At 40.5% G+C, this 23,494-nt stretch overlaps 1 protein-coding gene and 1 non-coding gene across 5 annotated transcripts in view; both read right to left on the bottom strand.

Annotated features, from left to right (window-relative positions):
• The window catches only part of Nsd3 (nuclear receptor binding SET domain protein 3), a 115,634-nt gene that overhangs the window by 68,806 nt on the left and 23,334 nt on the right, over window positions 1-23,494 (bottom strand). For all 4 annotated transcript variants that reach the window (XM_055593322.1, XM_055593321.1, XM_055593319.1 and 1 more), the window contains 3 exons: window positions 10,520-11,238; window positions 3,546-3,617; window positions 2,302-2,464 (listed from right to left, as the gene is read on the bottom strand). In XM_055593322.1, coding sequence (XP_055449297.1) covers window positions 2,302-2,464; window positions 3,546-3,617; window positions 10,520-11,194 — 910 coding nt within the window. In that variant the 5' untranslated portion in view covers window positions 11,195-11,238. The remainder of the gene's footprint in view (window positions 1-2,301; window positions 2,465-3,545; window positions 3,618-10,519; window positions 11,239-23,494) is intronic.
• Window positions 19,660-19,791, bottom strand: LOC129666418 (small nucleolar RNA SNORA70). The gene has a single exon (XR_008718573.1). It is a non-coding gene; the product is annotated as a small nucleolar RNA SNORA70 (small nucleolar RNA).

The raw sequence follows: 23,494 nt of genomic DNA on the forward strand, positions 1-23,494 counted from the left end.
AGAATTATGAGGCAGAAGGGTAATGAGGTTGGAAACAGCCTGGACTATACAGAATAGAGTCCCTGTATCAAAACAAAATCAAACAAAACACAGCATAGTTCAAAAAAGGCTTAGCCTACACATTAAACTCATATAAAATTTCTAGTCACTTACTAATATGCTTTTTAAAATAATGATGTATGAAAGCCAGTAAGATTAGTGTCCTTAAGACAAGGAAGGTGGCTGGAGAGATGGCTCAGAGGTTAAGAACACTGGCTATTCTTCCAAAGGTCCTGAGTTCAATTCCCAGCAATCACATGGCGGCTCACAACCATCTATAGTGAGATCTGCTGCCCCCTTGTGGTCCGCAGGTCCACATGCAGGCAGAATGCTGTACCAATAATAAATAAATCTTTAAAAAAAAAAAAAAAAAGGCAAAGAAGCTTGAAAGAAATTATAAACACCGTCAGGAGACACATACAGTGGACCTTAGATTAGAAAAACTGGGGCAAGAAGACTGCAAGCTCAAGCACTGGACTACACAGTGAGTTCAGGCCCAGGCAGTTACAGTCCAGCCTATCGAGCAACTCAGAGCGGCTGGAAACCGCTCCCATTACAGCCACACTGAGCAGAAAATAATGAAGTCTTTTGAGACAGTCTTACTAGGAGACAGCTCTGGCTGGCCTGGCAGTCACTAGAGATGTCTGCCTACATCTGCTCCCACAGTGCTGGGATTAAAAGTATGCACCATGCCACACCCTACTTTGAGGTTTTTTTTGAGAAATTATATATATATATATAATATATTTTATATATATATAGTAATGGATACTATGCCCAGGGAACTGACACTGCACACATCTATTCTTACATCAACTAATGTAATTAAGATAATCCCTCAGGTATTCTCAGAAGTAAACAAATGAAAAGGTCTGTGGTGAAGGGGTGGGAGAAAGGGCTCAGCAGTTAAGAGTGCATAATGCTCATAGAGAGAACAGAGGTTTGGTTCTCTGCACCCACAGCAGGTAGCTCTCAACTGCCTGTACCTCCAGCTCCAATGGAACTAATATACCCTGTTCTGGCCTATGTGGGTACATGGTGCACATATCCCCAAAATAATTTAAAATAAAAACAAATCTTTAAAAGACAAACAAGGGGGACTGGAGAGATGGCTCAGAGGTTAAGAGCACTGGCTGCTCTTTCAGAGGTCCTGAGTTCCATTCCCAGCACCCACATGGTGGCTCACAACTATCTACAATGAAATCTGCCCTCCTCTGGCATGTAGGTGTACATGCAGACAGAATATTGTATACTAAATAAATAAATAAACAAACAAATAAATGAATGAATGAATGAATGAATAAATAAATGAATGAATGAATGAATGAATGAATGAATGAATGAATGAATAAATAAAATAAAAAACGAACAAACCAAAAGGCTGGTGTTAAAACTTGGTGGTAGAATGCTCACCTCCTGTGTGTACTTCAATCCCTTGTCCTAAGGCGGAAATAGTTACTGGGGGCTGAAGAGTTGGCTCAGTGCTGAGGAGCACTTGCTCTGCCGGGAGCTGAGGCACATGTCTTTGATCCCGGCATTCGGAAGGCAGAGGCTGGCAGATCACTGAGTACCAGGCCAGCCTGGCCTACAAAGCGAGTCCAGCATAGCCAAGGCTACACAGGAGAAACCCTGTCTCAAACAACACCAAAGAGCACTTGCTACTCTTTCAGAGGACACAAGTTTGATTCCCAGTGCCCATGCTAAGCAGCTCAAAATCACTTGCAATTCCAACTCCAGAGGATCTAATGTCTTCCTCTGGCCTCTGTGGCACCAGCACATACAAATGTAAACACACACACAATTTTTTTTTTAAGTTATGAAAAGAGCTAGATATGATGACACATGTATTTCTCATCACTCAGAAGATGAAGATGGGCATCTGGGTTCCAGGCCAGCCTGAACTATATGAATCCAATTCCAGACTAGCCAGGCTATATAGTGAGATAATAAAGACATTAGTTACGGAAGTTCTCTGCCAGTTTAAAATGACCAAAATTATTTCATTTGTCATTAAAAACTGAGAAAACCCTGAGGAGCAGAAGCAGGAGGTTAGATGATACTAGCTGGTTGAGATCAGCCTTGTCTACAGTATAAGACCCTGAATCAAAACCACATCACAATAAAAAATAAAAATCTGATAAAGATTCATATTCTTATGTCAGATAATATATATGTATATTCTTACATTCACATACAACACTGAATGTTCACTTTTCTTTATTGCAAATTTGTTACTTAATGTCTATTTATTACTTGTCTTACCTCTTGTGTTAATTTTGGTATGGACCTCAAGCTGGGGATCACTTGAAACCATACAAGGCCACCAAGGATAGGTTCCCACCTTGGACCAAACAAGATCACCGACCTGGAACTTAACACCAGTGGACGTTTCTGTTGTTGGAACAGAAGACAGTATTGGCTGAACCTACAGGAAAAGGTCACAAAACTCCATCAGAAAAGAATGAGAGAAAGAAGGAAGGAACCTACAGAAAAATGTCACAAAATTCCATTACAAAAGAAAGAAAGGGGCAGGGGAAGAAAGGAAAGGAAGAAGAGGGAGGATAGAGAGAGGGAGAAAGGTAGCAAGGGAGGGAAAGGGAGAGAACTACGCATCAAGTACATTCAAAGCGCTTCCGGGGCTGGGGCAATGGCTCAGAGGGTAAAGGGCTTGCTACTCAAGCATGAGGAGCTGAGTCAGAACCCACATAAAGCAGGTCCCAGTGTTCCTATGGAGATGAGAGGTAGCCAGACAGCCTAGCAAACACCCGGGGGTTGGGGTGAAGAGGGGGGGGAAACAACATCCATAACAAGGTGGAAGGACACCAAGGTTGCCCTCTGACATCCAAGCTCTATGCTGCGGCATACACACATCCATACTCATGAACATGAACACACACTAAGTGCTAATGTAAAAGTCATCTTCAATTATATCCTCTCTGATATCGCTATCTATAACTAGCAAAAAAGAAGAATGAGGAAAAAAATAATAAGCTCATCCTCAATACTGAAAACAGGACTACTGGTTTCTGTTGCCAAATTAATAATAATGCGTCTTGAGAGTTCAGTAAAACAAAATGATCAGGGTTTTTATAAGGAAAATAATTCATAGGAAGCATCTATTCCTAAAAGGCTCAAAGATTTTTTTCAGTGCATTTTCTGACATAAAGATGGGCTGTGGAGCTGTAATGGCACTCTGCTAAGAATCAGTCGCTGTGCTGTCATGTCTTTTTTGTTGTTTTAAGATTTACTGATCTTACTTTATATGAATGAATATTTTGCCTGCATACGAGCAACATACGTGTAAGTATAATATATGTGCTCAATGCCTCCTTAGGTCAGAAGAGAGTGTTGGGTTCCCTGGTACTGGAGATAGCATGTCGGTGCTGGGAATCGAACCTGGGTCCTCTAAGGAGCCTCCAGGGCTCATAATCACTAAGCCATCTCTCCAGCCCTGTCATCTTTTTCTGACGCCATACCTGGTTCACAGTATTCAACGAGCCACTCACCGGGACGGCCTCTTTGAGTACTGGCTCTTCTCTTGGCTTTTCTGGTGCAGTGTCCACCCTCTCATTTGGTCTCTAGGCAGAAAAATGTAGGGGATAGAATAAAGAGGCAGTAAACCTAAGAACTGAGCTATATGAAAAAAATCAAAGGAAACCAAATGTTAAAGAGCATGAAGGATGTAACTACTGATGGAGTAAGATGGATTACTCAGTGCACGGTGCCTTGTGTTAACAGGCACTTTTCCATTCCACACCACAGGAGAGCTCTCGGTGCTTACGCTATCACCTAAATAGCAATGTTGCAAGCAAACTGGCTTTTCCCTTTTTAAAAACTCTACTTCTTCTCTTGCCTGCCCCACCCATTACTCCATGATGTGTGTGCAGAGGTCAGAGGATAACTTGGGGGTTGTTTCTCTCCTTCATGTGGCTTCCAAGGATTGAACACAGGTATCAATTTCTCAGAAAGCACCTTTACTCAATGAGATCTCACCAGCCGTTTTCTTTTTTAAATTTATCAGATTGAAGGAAAAGTAGGACACTAAAAACAGCTCATGAGGTAAACCTGGAATTTTCTGGAAAGTACTTTAGTAATATGTATGGAGAGTCTTAAATTTTCAGACTCTTGTCCAGGAAATTTTCTAAAATAGTTTCTGAAAGGCGCTGAGAAGAAAAAAATGTGTGAAGATATGCATAGCAGTCCTGCTTATAAAAGTAACACAAGGAGACAACGTAGATGGGGCTGAAGATGGTTCGGCAGTTAAGAGCACCTGCTCCTACAGAGTTCAGTTCCAGCTCCCACATCTGGAGGCTCACACTGCCTGGAACTCCAGCTCCAAGGGAGCCAAGGCCTCCAACCTCTAAAGGCACTCATGTGCACATGGCCCATATAGATACAAACAAACACAAGCATGACTAAATGAATGAATAAACCTTTAATATAGTTACATAAAAATAAATGTGATTAAATTGTGGTATAAAAGCAATATATACATATATATGTGCACCTTAAAAAGCTTTGACACAAATGTATAAGATTAATTATCTGCTCTGACAATGACGTTAAGAAATGCTAAAAAAAAAAATCTATACTTTTGTATTATTTGCATTTTCTGTAAAAAGCAAATTTTCTCAGGAGACAGGGGCAGGCCACCCAGGGCTAATGAGATGCTGCCTTAAAAAAAAAAAAAAAAAAGAAAGTAAATAACTTTTATAAGTAAAAAGTTTATCTATTAATTTGGGGTCTTCTGTGTGTATTTGTTTATTTATCTACTTATTTTGGTCTCTCTATGTAGCCCTGGCTGTCCTGGAACTCACACTGTGGACCAGGCTGGCCTCAAAGAGATCTGCCTGCCTTTGTCTCCCATGTGCTGGAATTCAAGCAGTGCACTACCATACCTGGTAGTTTTGGCTTTTGTTTTAACTTCTTTTCAGAGAATGAAATTCAGATGGCTTACATAAGGCCATATACTTATAAACAGAGATAGCTCTGACCTCAAGGCCTCTCTAAGAAAGGAGGCTATAATTTGAGAAGCAATGGAAGAGGAGTTGGCTTAGTAAAAAGTGGGGAAAGAAGAAATAGCAAGGGGTGTGGTGATTTGAATACAGTCAGCTCCCATAAACTCGTATGTTCCATCGCCTGCTAGTGAACCATTTGAGAAGGATTAAGGAGGAGTGGCCTTTTGGGAGTAGGTGTGGCCTTGTTGGAAGAAGTGTGTTGCTAGGGTGGGCTTTGAGGTTCCAAATGCCCATGCCAAGCCCAATGTTTCTCTCTCTCTCTCTCTCTCTCTCTCTCTCTCTCTCTCTGCCTACTGCCTGCTGATCAGGACATAAAGCTCTCAGCTACTTCCCTAGCACCATCCTGTCTGCACCCTACCATGATTATCATTGACTAACTCTCTAAAACTGTAAGCAAGCCCCCACTAAATGTTTTCTTTCATAAGAATTGCCTTGGTTGTGGTGTCTCTTCACAGCAACAGAACAATAATAAAGACCCAAGATTAAAAGGTGGACATCTGAAGGTCACAACAATTGGGGCTACCGAGATGGCTTAGTGGTTAAGAGCATCCAGTGCTCTTAACCAGATTTGATGTGTAACACCCATAAGGCAGTTGACAAGTGTCTGTAACTCCAATTCCAGGAGATTCAACAGCCTTTTCTGATCTCTGCAGGCACCGGGCTTATACATAGTGCAGACATACATGTAGTCAAAACACCTATGCACACTAACATAATTAACTAATTAGTTAATGTTTTTAAAAGGTCACACCCACTAACCCACTGCCCAAGGAGGAGTGACGCTCATCAGAATGGAAGAGCAGGCTAGATTGCAAGAGCCTTGTAAACCATGACAAAGTATTTATATTTCATTTTAAGTGCAATAAAAAGCCACTGGTTTAAAAGATGCTGTTGGCTAACATGTCGAGAGTACTTTGGAAGGAAGCAGAAGGGGAGCAGGACCTGCTTAACCAGAACACTGCAGTAATCCAAGCCCAAGTTAGCTGTGAGATGCTTCTGTAGGGTTGCCATGAGCACATGCAAGTGAGTAAAAAGAGGGCATGGTGGCGCACACCTTTAGCCCTAGCACTCAGGAGGCAGAGGAAGGCAGAGCTCTGAGTCTGAGGCCAGCCTGGTCTACAGTGTGAGTTCCAGGACAGCCAGGGTTACACAGAGAAACAGCTGACTCAATTGTTGGCAGTTCTTTCAGGCTGTTTTGATACAATGTCAAAATCACTTACAAACATTTGAAAGTTTCAGTCATTTTCAAAAGAAAGATGTGGCAAGAGAAAAAAAGCCCAGGATTTACTCTAAATTCCCTTATTCCATGAAATGATGCCACACTAACAGAGGAAACTCCGCACAAATGTGCTCACCTGGGAGCAAAACAGAAAGCCAGCAGGAATTTAGAGATCTCTGGGCTAATAAGATGAAGCGGGTCAACTTGATGCACAGTATCACAGACTTAATTAAGAAAAGCTGTTCTCCACTTGTGCTGGGGCAAGCCTTAACACCCGCACATACGGCCAAGAGGAAGGAGGGCTACAGTCATTCAAGAGCAGTGCAACCTGGAATAGACAGACCGCATTTTAGAAGGAAAAGGGAGACTGGGAGGAGGGAAGGGTAAGAGTGACAGGCTTATGTGGAGAAATGGCCAATAAAAGTCAAGTGCAGGGCTCCGCAGTTAAAGGCACTTGTTCTTATTTGGGTTCAGTTCCCGGTATCCACAGGATGGAAAACCACCTGTAACTCTAGTTCCAGAGGAACCAACAAACTTTTCTGGCTTTCTTGGGCGCTGCATGCACACGGTACACAGACATACATGCAGGCAAAACATTCACATCTAAAATAAAAATTAGTAGGTCTTTTTTTTTTTTTAAGTCAAAGCTCGGTATGGTGGCACACACTTTTATGTAGCCAGCCTGATCTACACAGTGAGTTACACAGCAACCAAGAAGAGACTCTGCTCAAAAGAATGATGAAGTCAAATACTCTGAGTCAAGAAAAGAAAGAATTTAGAAAATGCCATCAGATAGCTTCTGAGAATAGAGGACATCTTCCTTCAGCTGTGAAAGGCCAACTACCAAGTAAGAGGAAAGCAGCTAAAGGATAACTGACTTAGCTCTTCGTTACGTCTTATTCAACGTCATCTGAAACTTCTGAGGTTATGGGTATATATGCTTTTAAAATATTCATAGTTGATCCTACACGGGAAGATCTATTTATTTTTCAGGAAAGAATCAGAGTAAAATTTCTTTTCTTTCTTTTTAATTATATGAAAAAATAAACAAAATTCTTCCATGATCTAATAATACCACTTTTTGTTGTACCCTCAAATAGAAAGACTGATGTCAGAGAGATAGCTATGTTCTTATCAATATTGTTCAGTTATGTTCATATCAATATTATTCTAAGTAGCTGAAATATGCAATCAACACATACACAATATAAAGAAATAAAAAACAAGCGAAAAAGTAAATAATTAAATAAATAAGAAAATTCTGGCAGAATTTAAGCTTTTCACAACATTAGCTAAATAAATTTCAAAGATATAAGCAAAATCAGATTCCCCAAAAGAACAACAAAAACCCTAATGTTCTCAGGCCAGTACAGCAGTTCTCAAAAACTAATACACGAAAAAGGCAAATTCAGATCTTCTGAAAGTTTGTGATTCTCCAAAGCCACTGTGTTACCATGTCTCTTTGCAATGTCTAGGCAAGAAACTGTTACAGTGGGGTTGGGAATGCTGCTCACTGCTACAGCTTGTGCCTACCCTGTGCAAGGCTAGGCTAAAAAGTAATGCTACAGTGTGTGTCTGGGCTGCACAATTAACTTCTATCCTTCCACTTGTTAACTCAACAAAAAAGTCCATGTAAGACACTACAGAACCTCATGAGGGGGTCAGAGACATGGCTCACTGGTTAAGAGTATTTGCCCAGAGAGCCCAAGTTCAACAACCTCTAACTCCAGGAGATCAAGGCCCTCTTCTGGCCTCCAAGGGCACCTGTATACACATGCATGAACAGACACAAGAACACACGAGAGGACTGGTCAAACAGTTGCCAAGCCAGACAAACTAAGCTCAACTCCTGGGAGCAACGTGGAAACTGAGGAGAAGCTACTCCCTAAGCTATCCTCTGACTTCCCCACGTGCAGCACAGCAAGCCATGTACATACACACCCCTGCCCTTACCCCACACCAAATGCTTGAAAAGCAGAGTGTTCTAGAGAGCAACACTGTAAGCAGTGAGAGAAGGAGAAAGAAATAGGGGGTGGGGGCTGAAGAGATGGCTTAGTGGTTACGAGCACTGTCTGGTCTTTAAGAGGTTCTGAGTTCAATTTCCAGCACCCACATGGAGGCTTACAACATCTCTAATGGGATCTGATGCCCTCTTCTGGCGTGCAAGTATACACGCAGATAGAGCACTCATATATAAAATATTTTTTTTTAAAAAAGAGAGAGAGAGAGAGAGAGAGAGAGGGATGGAAACAGAGGCCAGAGAGATGGTCCTGTGGTGAAGAGGACTGGCTGCTCTTCGAGAGGACCCAGGTTTGATTCCCAGCACCACATCATGGCACACTACTGTTGGTAACTCCAGTTCCAGGGAATCCAACGCCCTTTTCTGGTTCCATCGGCAGGGTATTAAGTTGGTACATATACATACATACAAGCAAAGCAATCATACACTTAAAAAATACTTTTATTAAAGAAAGCATTTCATTCTAAAACCTTCATTCTCACAGATGTAGAACTAGAGTGTCTCTGATTACTCTTAATTTCTCATTCTATTTCTCTCATAACATGTGACAAACTCTAAACCTTTGTGTGCCCGTTTAATGTGTGTATACATACAAATATATGCATATGTGTGGTGGTATGTATATACATATACTACTTATCTGCTTCTATGTATGCAGACTTGGCAGCAAACGCACACACCCTCAAACATACATATATACATATAAATTAACTGGAATATAAGCACCTGTGAGCAGACATTTTTTGTTTTGCTTTCACAGTCACACCTTCAATTCTTAGAACAGTGTTTGACATGTGATATTCAATTAATATGTATTAAATGAATAAGAAAATGACAGAAAAATTGGAAAATATGTGAAATACCACACTTTGGACTCGTGATAACCTAGACCATCTGCAACCTTTACCCAGAAAAAAAAAAGAAAAGAAAATCACATTTGAGTCATATGAAATAGAATCTAGCAATCCAAGGAATGTTCAATTAACAAGTATTCTTTCTTTGAACCAAACAAAATAAGTTAACTTATTCAAATATATGAACTATAAAAGCAGACAGCTATCACAAAATAAACATCTGTTAGTTTCTTTCTAAATGCATATCTAGGAAATATCTGTAGTTTGTATTATAAGCTCTTCATTCAAGTTAGAACTGATCTGTTATATACCTGCTATTATTCTCTTATTGCCATGAAATTCACAATCAATCTCAGATATGAAAATAATCTTTAATACTATCGTGGCTCATGCCTTTCAATTAAAAAACCAAAAAATAAATTAATAGATAAATAACAACAAATCTTCCTGCCAGACATGGTGACAAGCGCCTTTGATTCCAGCACTGGGAGGCAGAGGCAGGCAGATCCGAGTCTGAGGCCTGCCTGATCTACAAAGTGAGTCCAGGACAAGCCAGGACTACACAGAGAAACCCTGCCTCAAAAAAACATAGATATAGATAGACAAATAAATAGATAGAAACACCAGTACATGTGGGGTTTTATAAAAACTCTACCTGAAGAACTAATCAGCATCTGACTTTATTGTATTTTATTTTTGAGGCGGGCCTGGAACTGGCTATGTAGATCAGTTAGCCTTTAATCCACAGAGACCAACCCACCTGCATCTGTCTCCCCTTCTTGAGTATCAGAATTAACGGTGCGAGCCACAGCCCAGGGGATGTTCTACTGTAGAGAGCTCTCCTACCTCTGCTTAGTTAGCAGCAAACACTTGGAAAACAAGCTTTTCCAGCCAATTTGGCCTAAAATAAAATCCCCTTTCTCTTTGCCTTTTGTCTCCATTTTCCAAAACCAAGAGATTAGTATAAACAAGTAAAAATAACTGAGCCTCTCAAAATAAAAAATAAATAAATAAGCAGAAGGCAGAGGCAGGTGGATTTCTCGAGTTCCAGGCCAACCCGGTTTACAGAATGAGTTTCAGAACAGCCAGGGCTACACAGAGAAACCCTATTTTGGAAACCAACTCCCAAAAATGGAGAGGGGAAGATAAGATTCTTGCTGTTAAACACTTTAAAAATATTTCCTCACTAATAATTTTCTTTATCTACTCACCAAATACTTATTCATTATATTTCCAAGCACCTTAGTTAACCAATGATCACAAGAACACACTACAAATATTTATATTTGAAGAGAAAAACATAAAAAGATTTCCAATTTCCAGTACACATGAAAGATCATAAAACTTAACACATAACATTTCAACTTACATTCTGTCCCTCTGGCTCTACCTTGGGGGTTTTGTGTGACCTGCGCTCTTCGGACCTGGACGATTCATGCTTGTTGCTTTTTTTCCTCTTTTCCTTTCTGCTTTCGTGCTTTGACTTTGTGTGCTCGCTTGCCTGTACTTCATTTAGAAGGTCTCCACAGAGGGAAGACTCAAACAATTCCCTGCCATTCTGGATGGTTTTGGTTATTTTTAGTTTAATCTCAGGTGAGCCTGTCTTCTTTGGAATCACAGTCTGTGGTACCGAAGGAGGAGGAGGAGGCTGTGGAGGAGAAGGTTTTTCCAGAATTTCATGTGGTCTCGTGTTTGGAATTTCTGAATGGTAATAGTCAGTAGGGCTAAAGTTTCTAACTGCACCAAAACCGTTGGCTGACCCATTGGGATACTGATTATATGGTGGGTATTTGGTTTGAGTTTCATACAAGCTGATTGATGGTGGGTAGCCATTTGTGAGTGGAGGAAGGTCTTCTGTTGTAGGTGGATATTGAAAACCTTGTTGCAAAGTAGCTTCGAAGGGTGTCTGGCCACCATCTTCAACAATGTCACTGTTGTTCTCAAAGGCATCCTCCTGACGGATGTTGGCGGAGTCAATGAGTTGAGGTGGTTGCTGAATTGTGTTTCCCATGATCCCTTGCATGAAAGAGAAAGAGAAATCCATTGTTCTGCTCCAGCATCCTTAACTTTCCCTTTCTCTCATCGAGCCTAAAATTGAAAAGAGGATTTAAAAAGTATTAAAATTCTAATAGGCAAGAAGTCAACTAGTTGATAAAGATTACACAAGCGTTTTATACTTAATTTTCACATTCAGATATGCAGGCATTAAACCTATATAATTCAGACATAAAGCAAATAGGATAGGCCATGGAGCCTGGGCTGTCCTTAAACCGGGGAGCTTCCTGATTCATCCTCCCAGGTACTGGGTTTACAGAAACACACTATCACACACAGCAAAAGTCCTGCTTAGTTTCATAACAACTTTAACAAATTTAAAACATTTTCGTTTTGTCTTTTACTTTTTTGAGACAGGGTTTCTCTGTGTAGCCCTGGCTTTCCTGAAACTCACTCTGAAGACCAGGCTGGCCTCAACCTCATGGAGATCTTTCTGCCTTTGCCTCTTAGTGCTGGAAGTAAATGCATAAGCCACCACTGCAGGATTTTACTTCATTCTTGAAATGGTTATGTAGTAAACTGTAGCAGTCAACCACATGTGTACTATAAACCAATTAGCTGCTTACAAGTTTTCAGTATACAAACATGTCCACAAAAAACAAAAAAACAAACAAAAAAAAACCCAACAACTTTTTGAGACAGGGTATCACTATGTGGTAAACTGTCCTTAAACTCAAGAGCCTCCTACTTTTGCCCTGAGTAGTAGGATATAGGCATGTACTAGCACATACAGCAATTGAAGAATGTTTCCTTCAGCGGGGTACGCTATCATATACTAGTCATCCCAAGATTGAGGCAGTAGAGAGAAGGATCTTGAGTTGAAGGCCAAACTGAGCTATATAGAAGAAGACCCTGTCTTGAAGAAAAAAAATTCAAACTATAAATCTGGGCATGTGTGTATTCATACAGGGCAGGTTTAAAAACTTTATCTAGCTGCAAACTCTTCTACTGGCCATACTATATCAATTTACAATTATATTAACAGTGTAAAGATGTCTAATTCTCTACACTCGTACATTATCTACCTGTTTTAAAAGTGGCATACGTAGCAGAATCATCACAAAATGCATATGTCAGTGTCTAGTCTTAAGATTCCAGCTTAATAAGTATGTGTGTTAAGGGGTTAAAGTGTGAGTATTTTAAGACCACATCCCCGATTTTGATGCAAGTCCTTTGTTAGACCACTGCTGCTCATCACTCTGTTTATTACACAATTACACAATGTACTACAAGGTATTTAGACATACCCATACCGTGTAACAATGTTATAATGTAACGTCTGCAATAAGACCACCCTGTCTTGTCAGAAGGTTGGACAAGTCCACACCCAGAAAAAGGATTAATGAATAGTTCATATACTACTTTTACATTTTCATCTACAGAACAAAGAGGTTTTTATTACTATATGAACTTTGATGAGATGATTTTAGCTGTTCGGAATATTGTGAAGGCTTCTGAGGCATACAGACTAGTTCAATTCTATGATTAATTAACAGTGTCTAGCATCTCGGTTCAAGTAGTATCTAACACCAAACTCAAAACAGTAAATCACAGAGGGAAATAAAACCTTACAATATTCTTTTTGAGCTATAACCATCTACTTATACAGCTGTTGTTTGTTCTACTCAGCAAACAAATAACTAGAGACTTTTTTTTTTTAAACTGCTAACAATTAATAAGAAGGCAAATGTTGGCCAGATGTGGTAGCACACACCTTTAATCTCAGCATCTGGAGAAGAGACAGGCAGATCTCTATGAGTTCAAGATCAGCCTGGTCTACACAATGAGTTCTAGGACAACCAGAGCTAAAAAAAAAAAAAAAAAAAAGAAAGAAAGAAAGAAAATCTAAAAATTAAAATTAAGAAAACAAAAAACATGTTGGACAACAAAATCAAATTCCCAGAACTGCTCTCTACTGAGGCAATAAGGGTGCAGTGTAGGCATTGTCACTTTCTTGGTATCTCCTCTGGGCTAGGTATTTTACGTTATCTCATTTACCCTTTGTAACAACTTGATAGGTAGTGAGGTATTGTGATTCCCATAAAAGAGTGTGAAGGCCTGAGTGAGGGGCTAAGCAGACTGCCAAAACCACAAAGCAAAGGGTAGCAGTAGACTGAATTTCCAGGGCCTTTGAATTCTGCTACCACACATAGAGCACCACACAGATGGAAGTAAGACCCGATCGTTGATTCTTCAACCTAAAATCATGTTAAATATTCACATCCAACAAGATGCAACCTGCATTTTTAGCTATGATCTCTGTCATAGACGACATAAGCTTCCAAATGAGTCTCCCAAATCAGTCTACCAAGTTTCCAGATACATGTATCTCATTAACACCAAACAAAAGTTAAAAATTTTGACATTTTTCTTATTTTCCCTTCTCTGGCCCTAAATACAATTATTTTTGGTTTAGTCTGAACTGAGAAGTAGCATAACCATCTTATAATTACATGGGGAGTTACAATCACAATAGTATTTTTAATGTACTGAGAGTGCTAGAGATCACACCCAAGGCCTTGTACATGCTCAACATTTGCTCTACTACTGAGCTACACTCCCAGATCTGTAACGCATTTCTTAAAAGTGTGTGTGTGTGTGTGTGTGTGTGTGTACACACACACACACATATACATGTGACTCAGGTGCCCATGAAGGCATCCAGAAACCCTGGAGCTGAATTTACAGGGGTCTGTAAGCTGTCCAAGATGGGTGCTGAGAACCAAACCTGGATCCTCCACAAGAGCAGCATGTACTCCTAACCTCTCCGTCATCTCTCCAGCCCTGATATGTATCTGTATTTGATCTGCAGAACAACTCTGGAAATCTGCTGAGGCAGATGAGCATTAGCTTCTCTTATTGGATAACTCTAGTGAATACCAGAGATGCAGGTATTCCCAGGGCCACAAGCTAATTAATGATTTGGATTGAGGACTAAAATTCCTGTTTCTAATCTTGTATTCTTTTTCACAGTTCTTTGCCATAGAGAAACTGATGACATGAGGATAGCCATACTTTAACCCCAGGAGTCACACTCTCAGGACTGAAAGGAAGTCTTTCTCTCTGACTCAACTTTGCTTCTTGATCATATCTGTCACGGCTTCTGCCTGTTTTATAGCTTCCCAGATAACAATTCATAGAATCACATGTGACTTATTCTTCCTTTACTGTTAAGTCATAAAGAACTGTTTGAACAAATCCTATAGTTTCTTATTTTGTTATGTTTTGTTTTCTGAAACAGGATCTCCCTGTGTAGCGCTGGCGAGCCTGGAACTTGCTATGCCTAGGCTGGCCTTGAACTCAGATATCTAACTGCCACTGCCTCCAGAGTGCTAAAAGTAAAGGCCTGCATCAACACACCTGGCAGTTTCTTTTATTTGTTTGTTTGTTTGTCTATCTATCTACCTATCTATCTACCTACCTACCTACCTACCTATCTATTTATTCTTTGACTTCTATACTAATTTCAAAACCCAAAACAGCTCTCAGCACCTTATCCTAAACTATGATCACTGATTTTTCTAGATACTTCTTTTGTTTTATTTTGAATGTAGTCTAAGATGACCAGGGCTGAGCTCATGGCAATCTTTTTGCCTTGGCCTCCCAAATGCTGAGACTGAAGGCAAGAGCTGCCACACCTGGCTATAGAGATGTCTTCCCTCTAACTTCTTTCTTCACAGCAGTTAGAAAACAGTTCTTGAAATGAGACTTCTCCAAGTCTAACTGCAAACAGAAACACTACAGCTTCCTAACAGAGCAAATCTCCTCCATGCCTTTCATGGGTTTCCACAACCTTTTCCTCTCAATCCAAACTGCATGCGCGTGAACCAACTTTTCTGAGCATCCACAGAGCCAAACAGCTTTAAACCGTGGACTCACTATCACGTGACACATACTTAACTCTACAAAACAAATAATGTTTCCATTTCACATGAGAAAAGATTTTTTAAAATCGAGTGATTTGTTCTTAGTCAGTGCAGCCAATAGAAGCTGGCTGAAACTTGGTAAAGTTGAGATCTTCTCCACGGTACCATCCCTGACTGAAAGTGGCTTCGATGTTTCTACCGTAGAAACTTCTCACCCACCCCCCATACTCCACATGTAATACAAATGCCAGCAGAAAGGCACTCGTCACACCTGAAACTCTCAGTTTGTACTCTATCTAAATGTGTCTTTCCGATAGAAAGCACATCTGTTAGCTGTTCAAGCAAGACGCCCAAGAATCATGGTACATCACTGAGTTTTATTTCCTACATATGTAACTCCTGACTTGTCCGGTCACTGCATCTCTTCTTGAGAAAGCTCTCGGCTTTCTTATTCCATACCTGCTGCTATGGGTTCAATGTGAAATCTCCCAAATGCTCACATGTTTAAATCCTTGGTTCGCTCTAGGTGGCCTTGTTTTAGTAAGTTATGTCACTTTTGGAAGGTGTAGGCTACCTGGAGAAAGCCATTTTGGGGAGGATGAGTCTCTCTCTCCCCCCTCCATCCCTTCTCTAGTCACCCCTCCCTGGTCCTCCCCTCGTCCCTCTCCTTCCACAGCTGCTGCATGTTCTCCTCACCATGATGAATGTACCCTTTGAAACTATGAGCCAGAGCAAACCTTCCTTTCCTTGTTTCTTCATGTCAGGCATTCGGTCACAGCAACAAGAAAAACTAACTAAACCCTTTAACACAAGGAAAATGAACAACTACTATAGTCAACGAGGAAGACCCTCAAAAATGCCGTGCTGAAGGCTGTGGGTGTAGCTCAGTTAGTACACCATTTGAGTGGGGTGAGTGTGCAATTAGCACACCTAGCATGCACGAGACTCTACACTCTAGCTATGTGTCACTCGCGGAACAGTGGGAAGGAGATGAATGTATTTTATTCTGTTTAGGTTTTTCCTGTTTTGAGACAAGTCCCACTGTATAGTATTGGATGGTGAAACTCATCGTGTAGACCAGACTCACAGAAATCTACCTGCCTCTGCCTCCCAAGTGCTGAGATACAAAGGATGCATCACCATACCCGCCATGCTTCTGTTTCTGTTGCTTACTTCAGTGATCAGTACTACTGCCATATAGAGCAATAACAACATGATCCATAGCCCAGAAGCCTCAGCATTTACCAAGACTTCCTACTGTTACACCTGCTGGCTTCTTTTTGGTGTTTCAGATGTGCCATGTTCATTCTTGCAATCGGGATTTTTTTTAACGATTTACTTATTTATTTTTAAGGTGCATGGGTGTTTGCCTGAGTGTGTCCATGAACTACAAGCATGCAATGCCCCTGGAGACTAGAAGAGGGCTTTGGATCCTCTGAAACTGTAGTTATAGAAGGTTGTTAGCTGCCATGTGGGTGCAGGGAACCGAAACTGGGTCCTCTGGAAAAGTACTGAGTGCTCTTAACCAGTGAGCCACCTCTCCAGCCTCCCCCCACTCCCATTTCTTTTGAGACAGCCCAGAATGGGCTTGAAACCTGTCCTCCTGGCTCAGCCTCCTGGGAGCTGAGATATATGAATACAGCAGTATGCCCGACTTGTGATTAGACTTTTAAAATGTTTAGTTGTGTATACATATTTGTGTATGCAGGTACATGTGTGTGCAGACATAAGCTCGCACATACGTATGGAGATAAAAAGTCAACATCTGATGTCTTCCTTAATTTCTTACAACTTATTTTTCGAGACAGATAGAGCTCATACATTTAGTCAGACTAGTCAGACAGTAAGCAACAGCAACTCCGTCTCTGTCTCCTTAGCACCAGGATTACAGGTATGTGCTGCTGTGCCTGGCTTTTCACATAGGTGTTGTAGATCTGAACTCAGGCTCTCGCACGTGCCACAAACACTTTAAGGCTGAACACTGTCCCAACCTGTAACCACAATGTTTTATCTGTCTGGACCAGCCATCATCCCTCAGTGGAGCCTTCCAAAGTCCATCACAGTCTCTCACAAAGCCTGCTCTTTCCCTTATGACCCTTACCATGTCACATAGTGTACAAGGATGGAGCCGCTCTCTAAGGACTCTCCTAATAACCTGCCTGCATTTGCCGAGCTGCACACTCAAAAGTGACAGTCAACATCACTCTGAAGGTTCAGTAAGTAAATGAATTAAAGGGGCTAGAAAAATAGTTTAAGGGTCAAGAGGGCTCTTGCAGAGGACCCAGGTTTGGGTCCTAGCACGCACAGAGTGGTTTGCGAATATCCATGAACTCCAGTTCCAGGGGATCCAACACCTCTGTCCTCCAAGGGCACTAGGAACACATGTCGTGCACAGACATACATTCAGGCAAAACATTCATGCACAGAAAATAAATAAATCTAAAATAATAATAATGTAACTGTTATCCACTTGCCTGCCAACGTCCTGAGTATACTAGCCTTCAACATAACTTCACTCGCCCAGAAGCCAACTGAATGAAAAAAATGTGATATGCTCACTGTAATAGGAAAATAATTAAAACAACTAACGGCTATGGCTCTTGTGCTTGGCCCCAGGTAATTCAATGAGAAAGAACAACAATTTCAACAAAAGGGACTAACTCAACTCCCTTGATGTGTTGTGAACTTCAATCTTTATGTTTATAATAAACAGAAGTAATTAAAATGACACAAACTAAAACATCAAAGTTAAAACTGTATAACTTTCAGAAAAATACTTGAGAAAATGTTGGGCAAAAGACACAAACACCATGGTCTAGGAAAGAAAAGGACACATAACATGAACTTTAAGATCATTAAGAAACAAAGAGGTAAATGACGGGCAAGGAGAATATTTTGTCAAAGCATAGTTAAACAAAGGGCTTTATCTCAGGAACTAGTTTTAAGTTTGGCAGAAACTATGCGCTCAAGAGAAATGAAGTTCACATTGTTGTATATACAGGCTTGTCTCCAATTGCAGGGACATGCAGCCCTCAGGCTCCCAAATGCTAGGACTCCAGGCATGTGCCACCATGACTAGAAACAACTTCATACTACTCTAAGACATAAGAGCTCACTAAAGATTTTTCAACTGAAACAACAGTTTAAATGTCACCCTAGATTACGTATTAAAAATATAAAATAGAAATATGTACATATATAAAAATATAATAGAGGTTGTCTTCGTTACTTTTCTATTATTTGGCAAAACACCACAACCAAGACACCTTACTTAAAAAAAAAAAAAAGGCATTTAATTGAGGTTATGGTTTCATAAGTTTAGAGTGCATTATTATGGAGTAAACGCATGACGACAGGAACAGTTGACAGCTAACATCTAGATCCACAAGCAGGAGGCAGAGAGAGCAGCATGGAGTTTTTTGAAACATCAAAGCCCAACTCCAGTGACGAACCTCATTCAATAAGGCCACAACTCCTTATCATTCCCAAACAGTCACACCAACCAAGGACCAAGAATTTAAATGGTCAAGACTTATGAGGGACATCTTATTCAAACCACCACGGAGATACTTAACAGCTACTACTTTAAATGAGTTACTAGCAAATATTAACCACAGTGAGATATCAATGATTACGTGGCTCAGAATGTGATATGCCAGCACAGCATAAGCTTTGAAGTATTTTTTTCCAAATCTAAGAATAAATAAAACATGGAGCCTGTAAGATGGCTCAGAAAGTAAACGTGCTGGCTGTGTAAACCTGACAACCTGAGTATGATCCCCAGAATCCACATAAACGTGAAGGAGAAAACTGACTCCACAAAGTTTTCTTCCCATCTCTAAACCTGTGATTATATATACATACATAGACATGTAACAGATATAGAGACAGATGCTGGGTAACCAAATAGAGGCTCATCTCTGGGAAAAATAATTCTGCATCTCTCAGCAGTTATTATTTGCCTGCAGATAGTCTAAAAACAGGACCCTTTGAGAATGTCCCCTGCCAGTTAATATATCTATCAGTATGTCATTATGCAAGTCTTCTTTAGGCACCCATATTACTGTGTTATTGTGGTACAGCTTCCTTGTCATTTTTATGAGACACAATCTTTTTCGTTTGTAATTTTGTTTGTGGTGCTGGAGTTGAACATAAGGCCTTACACATGCCATATAACTTACTCTATCTACACCCCCAATGGCAGCTAGTAATTTTCAGAAGTATAATAACAACACTAACCTTATAAGAGAATTTGTTATTCTTAGAAAAAACATCTTTATTTTTGCTTTTTTGTTTGTTTTCAGACAAACTGTATATGACATTTACTACTAACACAATTTGGTGGGATACAGGACAGCGCATTAAAGCCGAGGAGAGTCAGGTGTGTTAAGGGCACCATGAGTGGGTTTATATTTGATCCTGCAGCCAGGGACAATAGGAACTCGGTTCTATCACATGTTCCTCACTCTGCAGTCTGGTGTGGAAGCACATGATGAGCTGGCCATTGTGCCTTGGGGCTCCCCAAAGGCATCACACATACCTGTCTGGAGCTTAGTTTAATGACAGCACTGAAATCAGACAAAATGACCAACGTCTCCAAGATCCCTTAGGGCAGCCCATACAGGCAACAGACATAAGCACTACCAAAGTCGCTGCTGTTGCAGCCACTGCATACCAGGCCCCATCAAAAAAGGGACCTGCTCAGTTTAACTAGCTAAAGATTCATTCATTCATTCATTCATTCATTCATTCATTCCTCCCTTCCTTTCTTTCCTCTTTCTTAATTAATTCAAGACAGGGTCCCACTTATGTGGTCCTGATTGGCCTCTAATTCACTATGTAGATCAGGCTAGTCTTGAACTCAGAGATCCCCTTGTGCTTCTGCCTCCAGGGTGCTGAGATTAAAGGCTGATGCCACAAAAACAAAAAACAAACAAACAAAAAAAAACCTCCACAACAACAAAACAACCAAAAACCAAAAACAAAAAAAAAACAAAAAAAAAAACAAAAAAAAAAAAACAAAAAAACCCATATACAAAAATGTTTTAAATTTCTTAAAAGTAAAAGTTGAGAAAACAGTTCGATTTTTACAGTTTTATTTTGTATGCACACATATAGAGGTCAGAGAACCACTTTCTCCAGTTGGTACTGCCCTTCCACTCTGTGGGTCCACAGATCAAACTCAAGTCAAGACTTGTAACAAGTGCCTTTACCTGCTGAGCTATCTTGCCAGTCCATGAACCAGGTTTTGTTTCATTTTGTTTAGACAGGGTATTATTATGTAGCTCTCACTGGCCTCAAACTCACAGACATCCTCCTGCCTCTGCCTTCCTAGTGTTAGGATTAAAAGCATGTGCCACTACACCCAGAATAAAGTCAGTTTTTTTTTATAATTTCTTTTTTGGAGGTATTTTGGAACTACACATGTCACTCTATAGTAGTTTTTATACACAGAAGAGCCAGGCAGCAACCTGCCAACAGCAGGCATATGGACTGATGCCAGGATTAGAACCTCACGAAAGAGAAACCACCTGTGTTGACTGACACACACTGCTGGGCTCAATGCCCAACTCTAAGGCATGTGGGCCTATGGTTTTCGGCCACGTTGCCCAGACCCTTAACCTTTCAGCTTTTTTTCTAGAACTGTGGGTTTACCTTGTTCAGTGTTGTTGGAGGAAATAACACTTAACCCATAAAGAATGCTTAGGACAGTGCCTGGTATATTAGCCTTCAGCAGCTCTGCACTGTTATTGGTACCATACTGTACACAAAAGAGGAGGAGGAGGAGGAGATGAGGTAGTGATCACAGTGCACGCCTTTAATCCCAGCACTCGGGAGGCAGAGGCAGGCAGATCTCTGTGAGTTTGAGGCCAGCCTGGTCTACAGAGTGAGTTCCAGGACAGCCAAGGATACATTAAAAGTCCTGAAAAAAAAAAAAAATCTGACCTAAAGCATTTACAATGTATTTTTAAAATTTTTATGTGCATGAATATTTGCATGCATGTATATGCATCATATGCAAGCCTGGTGCCCATGGAGGTCAGAAGAGGGTTTCAGATCCCTGAGAACTGGAGTTACAGACCACTGGAAGCCACCACGTGGGTGCTGGGAACCGCACCCAGATCTTTTGCAAGAGCAACAAGTGCTCCTAATCACTGAGCCATCTCTGCAGGCACTGCAATGTCTTTAGTAAGACTCATGAGTAAGACATAAAATAGAGGAAGTAGTGTGAAACAGAAGGTGACCAAGAATCAAATTGTATTGCCATTGTTGTGAGGAAAAAAAAAAAGACATTTGAGGAAGAAACAATGTGACGCAAGGAGGCACCAAGACTATGAAAGGCAGGCTGGGAACTTAGGGAGTTTTTTATCCACTGTATTAAAACCACTCTATACAAACAGTTTAAAATTCTGACATCTTTGTGACCTAAATAAACCCAGGGAAGGACAGTGCACCTAAAACAGGGCTGTATCCAGGTGGTGGAATGTTCGCCTGGTGTGTACAAAGCCACAGATTTGGTCCCAGCAGTGTGTGTGTGTGTGTGTGTGTGTGTGTGTGTGTGTGTGTGTGTATGTGTGTGTGTATATATATATATATATATATAGTTAGTAAGTTTGCATACATACATGTAATCAAAATATTCAGACACATAAAGTGAGTATTTTTAAATTTTTAGAAAACAGTTAATATCACCAATAGTTTACTATGCATCAATATGACCCTAAATGTTTCACATCTGTTACTTTAAGTCCTCCCCAATATTTCTCTATAAAAATACTATTATTATCCTCTCTCTCTCTCTGACAGAGCTTCTCTGTGTAGCCTTGGCTGTCCTCGAACTCAGTGATCTACCTGCCTCTGCCCCCCGAGTGCTAGCATTAAAGGCATATACCACCAAGCCTGGCTTTTCACTTTTCAAATGAAAAGCCAAAACCATTGTTCCACATACAGTGAAAACAGGTTTCAAATACACACTTTGCACAACATCAGCTTCTTAAGAGAAACTGTATTTCCCAATTCCTAAATATCTGAAGTAAAATCCAACAAGAAACCAAGCACTCCACGTACTGAACATTTCCACACTCCCCTTCCTTGAGACAACAATTATATAGGAAACTAAATAGTTGTGCTTACATCTTCTGCCCGTTGTCATCTATACTTCCTTTTGAGGAAGGGTCTCACATAGCCCAGGCTAACCTCAAACATGCTTTGCAGTCAAGGAAAACCTTAAACTTCCAATCCTCCTGCCCCCACCTCCTTAGTGATAGTATTACATACATGGGCCACCATACCCTAATTTTATGCTGAGGTGGGTATCAAACCTCATACTTTGTGTATGTTAAGCAATTACTACTAAGGATTTACATCTCTAATCCTGTAATCTGTACTTTTAAATAAGCAAAACTGCTACACAATTTCTGACAAATTATTTCTCTTATTAATGTCCGAAAGTTAAAAAGAGACAGACAGACAGACAGAGGCGAGTGAGATGGTAAAGGCACTCCTGCCAAGCCCGATGACACCGGTTTCAATTCCTGGAACACGTGCTGGATAAAGAAAACTGACAACTACAAGCTGTCCTTTGGCCCTAGGCTCTGCATGTATACTACACACATACACATACTAAACACATATGTGCTCAGGCATGTACACATGTGCTCACACACACACACATGCTAAACAGATAAGTATAATACTTTTTAAAGAAGGCAAGTGCTGGAAAGATAGCTCAGTCAATAAAAAGCTTGCTGGGCAAACATGCGGACCCATGTAAAAAGCAGAGCACATGTGTACTAGGAAGGGGTTGCTGGCCTACAAACCTACACAAATGGGTGAGCTTCGAGCTCTATGAGACACCCTGTTTCGTTTCTTTGAGGAAGGACAACCTTCCTCAAAGGATGAAACTGACCTTGACCTTTGGCTACTGTGTGTGACTACAATGAACAAACATGCACAGAATACACAAACACATGCACTTGCACTAGAGATAAACCTGATGAATGCTTTTTAAAATTATGTTGCAGTTGTCCATTCAGTTTCAGGGTAGAAGAAGAAAAGGAAAGAAAGAAAGGGAAGGGAGGAGGAGAAAGTTGAAAATTATCAACTAAAGTTGTAGACTCTTATTTTTCTCTCAATTTATTCATAAGAAGGGTAATAATTTTAAAAAGAATTATCAAGCTGAGCATGATAACATCTTTAATCAGCACTCAGGGTGCAGAGGCAAGTGGATCTCTCTGAGTTCCAGGCTAGCCTGGTTTACAAAGTAAATTCCAAGCCAGACAGGGCTACACAGTAAGAGCCTGTCTCAAAAGAAAGAAAGAGAGAGAAAGAACGAAAGAAAGAGAGAAAAGAGAGAAAGAAAAAGAAAGAGAGAGAGAGGAAGGAAGGAAGGAAGGAAGGAAGGAAGGAAGGAAGGAAGGAAG

The sequence above is a fragment of the Psammomys obesus genome, unplaced genomic scaffold, assembly GCF_907164565.1.
Source record: "Psammomys obesus unplaced genomic scaffold, mPsaObe1.curated_primary_1811, whole genome shotgun sequence".
NCBI classification, from domain to species: Eukaryota; Metazoa; Chordata; class Mammalia; order Rodentia; family Muridae; genus Psammomys; species Psammomys obesus.